General features: G+C 36.1%; 2 protein-coding genes across 2 annotated transcripts in view; one reads left to right on the top strand and one right to left on the bottom strand.

Moving 5' to 3' along the window:
* Window positions 1-4,326, top strand: part of cldn15b (claudin 15b) — a 46,695-nt gene extending 42,369 nt beyond the window's left edge. Inside the window, exons 4-5 of the mRNA NM_001040314.1 lie at window positions 2,565-2,687; window positions 2,907-4,326. Of these exons, the coding sequence (NP_001035404.1) occupies window positions 2,565-2,687; window positions 2,907-3,009 (226 nt within the window). The 3' untranslated portion in view covers window positions 3,010-4,326. The remainder of the gene's footprint in view (window positions 1-2,564; window positions 2,688-2,906) is intronic.
* The window catches only part of naa38 (N-alpha-acetyltransferase 38, NatC auxiliary subunit), a 32,895-nt gene continuing 23,667 nt past the window's right edge, over window positions 4,215-13,442 (bottom strand). The window contains exons 2-3 of the mRNA NM_001160291.1: window positions 13,279-13,442; window positions 4,215-4,733 (exon numbers count right to left, since the gene is read on the bottom strand). The exon at window positions 13,279-13,442 is cut by the window's right edge and continues 5 nt beyond it. Coding sequence (NP_001153763.1) covers window positions 4,618-4,733; window positions 13,279-13,442 — 280 coding nt within the window. The 3' untranslated portion in view covers window positions 4,215-4,617. The remainder of the gene's footprint in view (window positions 4,734-13,278) is intronic.

Genomic DNA, 13,442 nt, shown 5'->3' with positions numbered 1-13,442 from the left:
ATTGACCCTTCGCTAAGTTCCGCCCTACTTGGTTACTTTTGCTACGCCTGTCAAGCTTTCGTGCCTGGCCTGTCTATTACAATATGTATGTGACGGTGTCAGACATTGCTAGGGATATATAATTAGTCATTTTGGGGGAAAATGTGAGATATCTGAGAAAGCCAGACAAAAAAGAACTGCAGTATGCATAACAGGTGTATACTCACGACATACCAGGCAACTGATTAGAAAAAAACTCAATCAAAATTGAAGCTAGGTTAGGCTCATATGCTGAACATTCAACAGTTTAGTTCATGCACAGTAGGAGAGATGAAATTTAAAAATAATCTTATAATAACTAATTAAACCATGACTTCCCTTTTTTAGCCAGATAGATTAGGGGCTCTATTTTAACGGTCCATGCGCAGAGTGCAAAATGCAGGGCGCAAACGCTTTCAGGGCATGTCAGAATGCATTTTTGCTAATTTACAGACGGGAAAATGCACTTTGCGCCAAGGCGTAGGGGCTAAAAGAGTTGAGTTTATTTTCTTAATGAGTTATAGATGTGTTTTGAGAATGAACCAATTAGAGTCTCATCTCCCATTCCCTTTAAGACCCAGCTGCGTCGCGTCAAAAGCGCATTCGCTATTTACATTACGCAAAGTAAGGAAAAAATTAGGATTTCACAAGCAAACAGTTAACAGTTAACAGTTTTTTAACAGAAAACTGTTAAACAGAGCATCTACTGCGTGAGAATGAGAGATAATGGAACTACTTTCACATTCGCTCTTAGATAGGGAAACCTTTACACACAGACACCAATTAGCCTATAAATGATTAATTTTGTTTGTTAAGCGCAAAGATTTGTTTCAAAACTATTTCTAAATTCAGTTCTAATTTCTAGCAAATGAATAAATGAACAATAATGACCAAGTGTGTTCAAAATACTGAGTTATTTCCAAATACACCTGCCATGCCCCATATGGTCTAAAACCTGACAGGTGGGCAAATCTAAGCTTGTTTTTAATAAAACAAATATAAATATGGATATATTAAATAATACTGCTAATGATAATAACATTATACAAAAGCAAATTGTTATGAATGAACTGAAAAAGCCTCCCGAGATGAAGAAGACATAAAAGCAGTGATTTTTCATATTTATGTAGGCTAGAAAATACATTTTGTAATATTTTTATCCTTTATATTTATATCCTATAACTATTCTTATTATATCCTATATATATATCCTTAATATTAAATTTTTTCATATGTAAAGATATTTGACTATTGCTTTCTTGTGCTTATTAAGCAGTGCGTAAGCGAGGTGCAACTCTGCACCGGAGTTTAGACCGGGTTAGTTTTGGTCTAATGAAAAATCTATTATAGTTTCTCAAAATAGCGACGCGCCAGCGGTCCGCCTCAGAACGCCTTCCTTTTTAGACCAGAACGCCTATGGGCACACAAATGAGCGCTAATGCATTTGCTATTTAAACAGCATAGCGCAACGCCTCAAAACGACTCTTGCGCCAAGCTGAAACTACCAAAAGACTATTGTGCTGCGTCTTGCACCACATTGCACCGGGTGTATGATAGGGCCCTAATTGTTGTGCAATGAAATACAGCGTTACTAACCAACAATAAAACAAGCTGAACAGTGCTTCTAATTCATTTATTCAGAAAAAAAAAACAGCCAGAAAGGTAAATTTTATGGATTTGTGTCGATTATTAGCATCATTGACCCATAACAATGTACAATACCTACAACTGTCAGTATGTTTGTGTGCTTTTTATCCAGTTTCTATTCTAATTTGCAGTAAAGTAGAAAAAATAAATAAATTAAAATGCAAATTAAAAGTATAAACAGCAGAAGTGAACAAATAAAATTTATAATCCAACACTAAATATTTATTCGACAATAAATTTAAAAGCAGACACTAACCCGCTGTAACGTTATTACAAAATCTCTAAAAGACTGATGAAAACATCAGTTAATTGTAGCTCTGACATGGACATGAGGGTTATAAATTACTGAAAAACAAGTATATTGATCTCAAGTGCTCAGATTGTGATCAAATCTGTGTTTTAATTTGTTGATATGTAATTCCAAATAAAAAGACAGCTGGAAATATAACCTCTTTTGTATTTCTGTAGGAAACACAATTTAGATCTTTTTAGAGTAACAGGTGTGGGAGTTATTGCCGTCTATCACTGAATGTGTCAGGAATATCGAAAACAAAACCAACTTAACACAGAGCTTGATCCACGCTGGAATTCCTCCCCTTGGGTTTTAGGTTTTGGAAAGGAGAACAAAAAAGACCACCACCCCATCCAAACTTTTAGAATACCAGGTATCAGATTTGCACAATCCATATGCACGATGCTTTGGCTTGTTTTCCTCGCTCAAAAGCTTGACAGACCTCCTAAGCATAGCTATGGTTGCTAAGCCACAATTGGTGTGTGGTGGTTTTCAGGTGTGGCTTAGCGAAGGGTCAATTGCATTTGATCATTTTGCAATAATCAGTAGTAGTCTTGGCTGCTGTGTATGTTAAACAGTATGTTTGATCATGGATGTGTTGTATTAGGTATGAAATTGGAGAAGGGCTGTACATTGGTTGGAGTTCAGCCACGCTGGCTTTATGCAGTGGTAGTTGCTTGCTGTGTTCCTGTGGATTGTGCACCCCGATGGGGAAAAAGTCATTCCGTCAGTAAGTCAGTTTAACTCAGTGTAACAATAACAGTAAATTAGGCATAGAAAGACTGGCAGAAAATGTTTTGGAAACCACTAAATTATTCATTTCAGAGTGTACTTCTATATTATTGCCAGTCTATGATTTTTTGAAATGGTTGTTAAATAAATCACAGCAGGTGCATAAGTTTTTATAAATGTGCATGCTTTACTCCATCTTTACATTTTGTTTATACAGATCCCATCTTCAGGACTTCAGATCTTCACACCAGCCTCAATCCATTAATATTGTTCCAACAGTTTCTACAACATCTCACTATCTTTCAAGGCAATATGTTTAGTTAATGCAATGAATTAGTCAGACCATCAAAATCGCTAGGGCACTTCAGCTCATTTTGAAAGGGCACTTTCTATCTAAGACTAAAAAGGGCATGTGCACTGCACAGGTTGAAAACTATGTGTGCATGTGCCTGTGGACAAGAACGGTCACTTTTTTTTATGTTAACATGTTCTGAAGTTTTCTGGATAAGTTATGTAAATGTCTTTTGAAAGAATTTCTTTCTTTCTTTCTTTTTTAACAATTAATGCTGAAAAGGCATGGCCACTATTTTTGTGCCTGAACCTTATTGAATATACATTTGTAGGAGTTGCAAGAATCTGAGAGCTCACTGATCCTCCAAAGGCAAATCCAGAAAGGTACCAAAACATTCCTAAAAAAGTGGAAGTTAATTTTGAGAGCACGCAACTTCATTTCTACGTTTCGAGTCTGGCCAAACTGGATGAATGTGCACATGCCAACATCATTAGGTACCCAAAACAGCTGCCTGATGTTAAGTCCTATAGGTGTTTTTGTTTTGTTTTTTTTTTACTTTGTGTACAAAATATTTATTGTTGTTCCTCAGACTGTCCGAAGCTTCTTAGGTAAATTACTTTTAATGGTATATGAAGTTTTGCATTCAAGCAGTCAATTGTCTTGAAAATATAAAACTCAGCCTAAATTATTCATTTGCACAAGTGTACTTAAAGCAAAGATTTTCACGAGTGCCCTAAAAACTATTCCACAATTTATTCATCGCATACGTAAACTAGCAATTTAAATCAATTAATAAATCACACACAAACATGTTTTGTCGTAAGATGCCCCCTTTTGTTAAAAATAAAAGCTCGATGATAGTACAAATAATAATACCATTATAAATCTAGATCATGACAATAATCCAGAAACTAGTCACTGACAAAGAATGCTACAATAAGGGTTCTGCTTTCCACACTTGCCACTATACGACAACTTGTGCTATGCTTGGTATATACTGCTTTGGTCGGTACGCAAATGAGATTTTATGTCTGTGTATGCAAAATGTCAGTTAATCACCTACAGTGATTTTGCAATTCCCATTTTCATTTAGTTAATCTAGTTTTTTTTTTTATATATATATATTCACAGATCAGTTAATAGGCTAAGATCAGTATTGCTGTAACTAGATCTAACAAATTCTTACTACTCTTTTAACAAAGGAGTATATGCCCTGCTGAAAGATGATTACCCCAGCAATAAATACAAATGTTATCAAAGTAAAGTTCAGTGAATAACCACTGCTTCTGATGGGACCATGTAAATATATTATTAAAGCTAATAATAAAGACAATCCAGAATTGTACTTCATCTGTCTCTTATTGAATCATAAGTGTCATTAATTCTACACACATTGTGAACTGGTCACAGACAAACAAATTCAAAAGCAAAATGACACAGTCATATCCATACTTTTGATTCAAACAAGCAAATTCAAAAGCAAAATGGTACAGTCATATCAATACTTTAGCTTTAATAGAGGACCAACCCGACCTCAACAATAGCAAATCTTCCCTGCCATCTCTGTTGTTGCAGACACAAATGTTTGTGGCATTCTCTGTTGTTCACACGGTGACCCCGAATGTCTCTGAAGTTGTCAGAGTCCATGGGTGGTAGTCTGAAGGCTTTCGGTTTCCACTTCTATAGACACCACATGATGGCCAGGGATCATAGCCAGTCCCAAGACTCTGGGCTCACCTTGTGAAAGAGAATCTGTGAAAAAGAACCAAGGCTGTCAAAATACAATCTGTAGTTAACAGAACACATAACTGGCGGTTGCTTGTGTAAAACTGTTGCTGCTTTAAGTTGGGCTAAGATACCTAGGGGCCTAATATGTGGTTATAATTTTTTTTTTTAAATGCCAGAACAAGGTTTAATTGGTAACTTTACAATAAGGTTGTATTGGTTAGTCAATGCATTTACTAACATGAAAAATACACTTATTATAGTATTTGTTAATGTTAGTTACTGTTAATGAAAATAGTTGTTTATGTCAACTCAGTGCAATATCTAATGTCAACAAGCATGAATTTGGATGTTAATATTGCATTATTAAATGATGAACTATAATAAATAAATGCTGTTCAAGTAAATATTAGTAAATATTACTGCTGTTAAGCGATTAAATTTTTTAAAACCTAATTAAGTACATGGTTTAGCGATTAATTAAATTATCACATTTAATTGCACATCCAGCCAGATGTTATAGACGCAGTTTTTTTTACCATTTATTATTAAATTCAGGCCTATAATTTAGGCTACATACATCACTTTTTAATCACATTTATCACTGACTGTAAACAAACCTATGAATTATAATAAAGAATATGACAACTGTAACATATTGAACACTAATCAATGTCATTACTTAATGTCACAGGTGGCTACAAATACAGTTTTAATCATTAATGAACAAACAAAAAGGTCATAAAGGTTACCTTAGACATTGTTTTATTACACATTGAACAAGCCCATTAAGTAAATTCCACTGGACATGACATTATAATTGAAGATATGGCCTCTTACGCTACACTAATCAAATTATCATTTCTTTTTTAACTCTTCTCTGCATGGCTGTTGTGTTTTTTTTTTTTTTTTTTTAAAGTTGTCTGCCACTGCCAGCATTTTTGATGATTTTCACGAAAACGTGACAGCCCTCACAATATTTTTGACTAGGAACAAACATGAGAATATTAGGTTTCAAAAATAAAGAACCTATCCTGTTTTCATAAAGAAAATATTCTAGATTCATGTGTTCATGTTTTATAACCACTTATATGCAGGTAGGTTTCATGAAAAAATTCATTTTTATAAAAGTAGTGAATTTTCAAGATAATACACAATCACATACATTCATACATATACACAAACATACTGTCCAAACATACATAAACATTAATTCACACAAACATACTGTACACACACGTGAGTGTGTGTGACCTTTCTAACGAGTCAAATCATTTGGCTGTGGGCATCGTTAGACCCCCTTTACTGGGGCACATGCTCCAGTAAAAATTACCAGTGTCCCAGTAAATGCTTTATTACAGTTTATTTATATGTAGATTTATTAATTAAGAGTGGTAATCTCAGAATAAAGAAATTATTCACTATGTACAACTGAATCAGCGCTTGCGAAAGCAGTGTAAAAAGAAAAAAGTATGACCCAGGAAAACCATTCTCGCACACTGCGCCTGCTTGACATTGATGTGCTGCTTCAGCTTTCAGTGGGAATCACAATTGATGCACACCTTAAAAATATGCGTTTCTCATGCGTTGTGAAACCTGAGTAACAGTCTTTCAAGCAGAGGTGTCGATATGCAGCGAGGTTTTGCACGTCAAAATATTGATGATGATCTTATTTTGACTAAGCATGGCTTCTGTAAGAGTTTTTTGTAAAGCAGTTTAAGGGGAGATGATGAGTAAGGGAGGTAAGACTTAATAAACTAAATCCTCAGCCTTGAGATTTGAGTCTTAGAAAACAGATAATTCTATAATACTTCTTTTTCTCTAGAATTGTAATATGAAATGAATATTTATGCAAATGATTTCTTAGAAGATCTTGGAAAGTCACTTCAGGTGCTGTTACTTTGCCAGTTACATTTAATATTGATTTCTGTTATTTATTCTACAAATTAATTGTATAATAATAATAATAATAATAATAATAATAATAATAATAACAATAATAATAAAAATAATTGTATTATATTAAAAGGTAAAAAAAATTAATGGAAAGGGGAAGGGGGTTGTAACAAATATGGCCGACCAGACACATAATTATTTTGCTTTTATTCCACAACCGAGCCAACTTTGCCCAGAGAAGACTCGAAACCTGATTCCAAGGTATTTACGACTCAAAAGGAATGTGCCATGCGGCATTGAACAAAGGACAGTTCAGGACTCTTTAAGCTGCTTGTTTAACACTGATGTTTTCATATAAACTTTACTCTCTTTTGTGTAATCATGTGTTTTGCAAAGTCTCCCTTCCTCCTGTATTAATATTTTTGGTATTAATACCTCTGCATTTAATGTTTAACTTTACCAAAGCTAAACAAGCTCTTATACTGTTCGTGTTTAGACTTTCGGAAAAGCTTACTCGCTGTACTAATTAATCATTGACATTTTATTTTAATACGAGTGCAACATATTAACGTTTTAAGAGAATTTAACATTTCTGTCCCGATTTCCAAAAAAATTGCTATGCAAATTCTTCTGCCTCGGACAAAGAGCCGTAAACTTATTTTTCAAAGAAGTTAGCTTCTAATTGGTCAACTTTCCATGGAGGGTGGATCCGAACCTGCCCTATATAAGTTTGGGACAGAAAGCAACGCCCTCTGTTCAAAACTTCTCTCTCTCTCCCGGCTCCAAGACCAATCTCTCTCTCTCCCGGCTCCAAGTCCAAGCTCACTCTCCCGGCTCCAAAGCAACCCCTTCTCTGCTCTAAAGCGCTCTGTTTTGAAACTTTTTTCAAACTCTCTGCAACTTCTTCAGAAACTCAGAACGAGACCCAAGCATTGAAACCTCCAAGAAAGCAGGCGGAGACCCAGACGGAAAGGGTTAATCGCACAGCTCGGACATTTCATATTCCAGAATCCTTTGGCTGCTTCAGCTTGAAACACCGACTCCCCTACTACAACACTCGTGTTAACAAAGAACAACAGCCGAACCACATGCTCAACAACGGGAGCTCTGACATCACGGACAGACTGCAAGTATCAACTCTCTTCCAACATCTAAACTGGTGTGAACTTAATTCAACCCTAAAGAGACAATAGAACATCACATTCATTTAAAAGAGGCAAAACCCATACGGCAACCAGTGTACAGAGTTCCGGAAAGGCTACTTAAAGTCATGAAGCAAGAGCTGGAGTTAATGCAGGAACTGGAAGTTATAGAGCCATCATCCAGTGAGAGGAGCAATCCCATTGTGCTTGTACCCAAGAAGGATGGGTCACTTAGATTCTGCCTTGACTTCAGAAAGCTCAACTTGGTCAGTAAATTTGACCCTTACCCCATGCCCAGAGTTGACGACCTAGTGGAGAGACTCAGTAAAGCAAAGTTTCTCACTACACTTGACCTATGCAAAGGTTATTGGCAAATCGCATTAAGTGCAGACAGCAAAGAAATGACAGCATTTAAAACCCCTTTTGGTCACTATCATTTCAGGGTTCTTCCCTTTGGACTGCATGGGGCACCTGCCACCTTTCAAAGAATGATTGATCAAATTCTCCGGGGTACAGAGACTTTCGCTGCTGCATACTTGGATGATATAATGATCTTCAGCAGGTCCTGGCAGGACCATCTTCAACATCTCCAGGAAGTATTATCCAGGATCAAGTCTGCTGGACTCACCATCCGCCCAGACAAGTGTGCAATAGCCAAAGAGGAGACTTGTTACCTTGGTCATGTCCTGGGCCATGGAGTCATCCGTCCGCAAGTGGGGAAAATCGAGGCCATCAAAAATGCAGAGCGACCTACAACCAAGAAACAGGTACGAGCTTTTCTTGGCCTAGTAGGATGGTATAGACGATTTATCCCCAACTTTTCTACAAGAGCTGTAGCTCTTACTGACCTCACTAAAAAAGACAAGCCCGATATGCTTAACTGGACAACTGACTGTGAAAATGCTTTCATAGATCTGAAAGAAGCGTTGTGTACTGAAGCTACTTTACAGAGTCCAGATTTTGGTAAACCATTTACAGTCCAGACTGATGCATCAGAACGTGGTCTGGGAGCTGTACTTCTACAAGGAGAACAAGGGAAATTGCATCCCATTGCTTACATTAGCAGAAAACTCCTTCCTCGAGAAACACTGTATTCAACCGTGGAGAAGGAGTGCTTGGCAGTGAAATGGGCATTAGACTCTTTTAGATACTACCTTATTGGTAGAGTTTACATTGGAAACTGACCATAGAGCCCTGACTTGGTTAAACCAAATGAAAGACACAAATGCTCGAATTACACGATGGTTTTTGGCAGTACAACCTTTTCAATTTAAGGTGAACTATAGAACTGGCCTTGAGAACTGTGGAGCAGATTTCCTTTCTAGGACACCACAGAGGGTGTCACGGGAAGGGGGAGGAAATATCACAGTGTAAAACTAAGACACTGTGACTAACAAACACACATCACATTGCACTCATACATAAAATACATACTTTTAAACATGGACCTTTGTGTTATTTGTATTGTGCATGTGTGTGTTTGTGTAATGTGTATATGTTGTTTTTTCTGTCCAGATTAGCATTGTTTATGTAAAAATTTAACTTTTATGTCAAACAATAGCCCATATCAACACTGAAATAACCACAGACACATTTTCTTTCAAACTTCATTTATTAACCAAACATAGAGAGTTTACATATACTTACCAGTTTCCATTTCTCAGCACCAAAACTGTTTAACTTTCAAACAAAGCCATTTATACAGATTTTTCCCGCCTTCACTTTGGAGCAGCCATTTTCCATAACATCTTCGGGGTCACAACCCCCTGGTCAGTACATAAAAATCACAGTTTTATTGTTTAAATTTGTATTGGTTATTTGTTGTGTTGTATTTTGAGTTTTGTATGCATATTCATTTACTTGCATTAATTTATATTCCTGTTGAATGTCTTTTTATGTATTTTTTATCTACATGGTAACCCACTACCAGTAAAATGGTTTAACCCATGGGCGGGGCCAATACAATAAAATGGCCCCAAACATTCACTTGGGGTGGGTAGTTGTAGGAGAAGGTTGTTTGTGTCAGTATTGTTAACAGATTTTGTTCAGGTCATTTACTTGATTTAGCTGAACAAGCCTGTATATACATTGTAAATATTGAATAGTTTATTTTTTCTTTATTGTTATTTTGTCACTTTCACCTTTTTGCTGGATTTTTGTTTTCACTTTGTGTAAATAAATCACTCTTCACTTCCACCAGCGGCTTTTGTGACACTTCTTTGCCTCCATCCACCCGGTCAATCGTAACAGGTTATATTGAATTTGATTACATTTGGTTTGCTTGGTTTGTTCTTACAAACTCCGAGGTTTTCCCATCATTACATCCTCTCAACCTCTTACTTCACGTTCGTTACTCTTCCCCATGTTTGTATGAATGCGTGTTTGTGTTAGGTGTTAGTTTCTGTTAGATTAGTCAATAAAGTTTAGTTTTGTATAAAGAAAGGTGCTTGTGTATATTTATGAATCTAATGTCTGAAACTTTGATCTTGTTACCCTGCTCAAATTTTTATAGCATCGCTGGACGATCCGTTGGTTCGGATCTAAAGAGTCGATTCACTTGAAGCCCCGTTCAAATGAATCTTCCTCCCTCTAAGCTAGCCCACTATAATTGTCCAGATGGTACGCGAGCACTGAAATCTAAATCATAACTCGCAACATTATAACGGCAGGAAAGACGTGGGAAGAATACCCTTGAGCTAATTTACTACAGTAATAATGGTGTAGGTATGTGAGCACTCTAATCTACATTATAATTTGTTACAGATTATTAATGTAGATATGCGTGCAAAGTTAACCTACATTATTGTAATAATTTGCTACATGTTTATTGGTGGAGAATAAACAAAGCATTAAATTTGTAATTTTTACAGGGCGTTCAATATTCTGATACAATATTACATAGGTCTACATATTTGCACCTCTCTAGCTACCAACAGTTTATTAAAGGGTTAGTTCCCAAATGAAAAGGGGGGGATTAAACAAGATAATTAGACATTAAAAAAGCGAGGGCTTCATTTTTTAAATTTCTGTCCAGAGAGTTCATGTTTTGAGCCTCGATTGGTATCACACAGTCAAGTGATGCGATTTCGCAGGTCAGAGTTCCCAAGGTTGAACTTTGCACCGCAGCAACCTGCGAAACATCACGCATGATCTTGCGCTTCCGGTCTGACGCACTCGTGTGCGTATGAATAGAAGTCAATGGGGAAAAAAAACCCAGTGTGACCGCAGCTTAAGAGCAGAGTGTGAATGTTTAATTAGCAGAGTCATAGCACAGTTTTGTTTAAAAGGGCTCCTATTTTACCCCTTAGCAAGATTTAAGATAAGTCTTTGGTATGTCCAGAATGTCTAAAATTTCAACTTACAATACACATCAGATCATTTTTTATACCCTGCTAAATATGAATGCTTTTATGTTGCTTTTAAGCTGGTTCTCCCCGTTCAATTTCATTAGAAATGTGTAAGGGAGTTGTAGTGCTAATTTCTATACACAATTACTGATAAAATGGGTTTAAATTCTGACAGCATTTTGAGTTATTTGCACGGCGAATGAGTCAATATCCATAGAGAACGTTTCAGTTACAATTCGCAAGGAAAGGTTACTATTCACATCATGTGTGCATCTAGAATGAATAAAGCAATACTTCGAAATGGTCGATCAAAGTGACAATAGTTCGAAAAGATCAAAATGGTCAACCAGTTAGTGGAGCGGAGTTTGACTGTTCAGGATATATTTGTCCCAGTCATGCCTCGGTTTAATCTTTCGAGAAAATTTATTTCGTTGAACGTACCTCCATTTATTTCTAACCTAGTGCTTAAATCCATTTTAGCTTGGTATGGAAAATTAGTAGGTGCAATTACAATGATGTAGTGCACTACAGCATGTAGTGTCATTCAGGCATCAGGCACAGATGATATTAACTGTTGAATTTAAAACATTGGATGTGTCTGTTAAACTAACAGAGTTTGGTAGGGTTATACAATCTTTAACAGTACACTAGCGGGAAACCCGGTCATAAAGCAACATGCCCTGTAGTTAAAGAAGCCTAAAGAGTGTTTCAGAAACTAACGCAGAAAAGAACGCAAATGATCAGGAGAATGAGTCGGCCAACGCGAACGTGAAGATCACATTAGCTGAAACAAGCGCAGAAATGTCAGAGACTCCCACAATGGGACAAGAGGTGTGGCAAGAAAATAATGTTGAGATTGTGAGACAAGTGAGGGAATTTCTCAAAATGCAGACATCAAGCATAAAGTCCCAAACCATGCATAGAGCATAGAGTCCCAAAACCATGTCAAACAGTTGGTTGAGAACACAACCTCGCAGACTACTGATAGCGATTTGGATAGTTTAGATTTAATCACAGAGGAATTAGATGATTTATGTTGACAGGAAAATTTTTTATCAAAACTCAATATTATACTGTAGAACAAATCAATGACTTTATGGATGTTACAAAAACCAGAGAAAAAAATGTACAAATTGAAGCGTTCCATAATAGACAGAAACCATAAAGAACCTCATTTTGGTTTAACAGATATTTTTTTATCCTCCTGCAGAGTGTTTCTGCACCACTTGCTCCCACTATTTGTTTACTAAGTTTACTCACTCTCTGCTTTAAGTTTTCTTGACTGACTGTTCCCACTGAATTAAGATGCGAGAGAAAAGCAAAATGCTCTCTCTTTGCTTAAGTTTCAATTTACTCTGATGATGTTGATAAGTGAAAACTGACATATCTGCAATGATTGTTAATAAAAATGTGTTGTTCCCTTGGTAATGCAAATAATGCATAATGTAAACAGAAGTAATCTACACTCTAAAAGTGCTCTTATATTAAAGGTTTAGTATGCAAGTTGAAACCTAGTGATTAAACTAGGTATTGCACTCCAGGTTCAAAACACACAAGCGCAGGTTACCAGATTGGCAACATCAGCAGGAGTGTACCTGACTATCGAGCCTAAATATCTGCAAACTTATTACAGTATTACGGTATTTTTATGCTTGAGAAAAGTCAACTTAAATACAGCACCTTTAAGATGTGTTGACAATTATTTTCCTATTAGCTTTTTTCTGTCTTTATTTTTCTTAATTTGAACATACAATTTTCTAAATGCCCTACTTTTATTGATGTGACAATTGATGAGAGAATTTGCAAATATACATTATGTTTAAAGCCTGTTGCATTGTCAGGTGTTTGTAACATTTTAAATTTTTCTGTAGTTTTTTCTAAAACATATCATACTGGTCTCAACTTACATACTGCACCTTTAATATTAGAGCACTTTTAGAGTATTGATTATTTCTGTTTACGTTTATGCATTATTTACATTACCAAGGGAACAACACATTGTTATTAACAATCATTGCGTGTATGTGTATGTATATATATATATATATATATATATATATATATATATATATATATATATATATATATATATATATATATGTATGTATGTATGTATGTATGTATGTGTGTGTGTGTGTAAATAAAATATGGCTATATATCTATAGGCTAAATATATGCAATGAGCACCTGTGGATTTGAGGAATTCTTGTGCAGATCCCAGGATGACGTTGCAGTCTCTGTCTGTGCACAGAAAGAGCCCCACCAGTGTGCGACCATCTGTCATCCGGATTCTCATGCTCTTATTAAGAAGGTTCTCCAGTTTACATCGAGCCAGCGAATAAGCAAGCTCC

The sequence above is a fragment of the Danio rerio genome, chromosome 5 (assembly GCF_052040795.2).
Source record: "Danio rerio strain M-AB ecotype USA chromosome 5, GRCz13ab, whole genome shotgun sequence".
NCBI lineage: Eukaryota > Metazoa > Chordata > Actinopteri > Cypriniformes > Danionidae > Danio > Danio rerio.
Note: the sequence above shows the minus strand (reverse complement) of the source record. Positions and strands in the feature narration are given on the sequence as shown.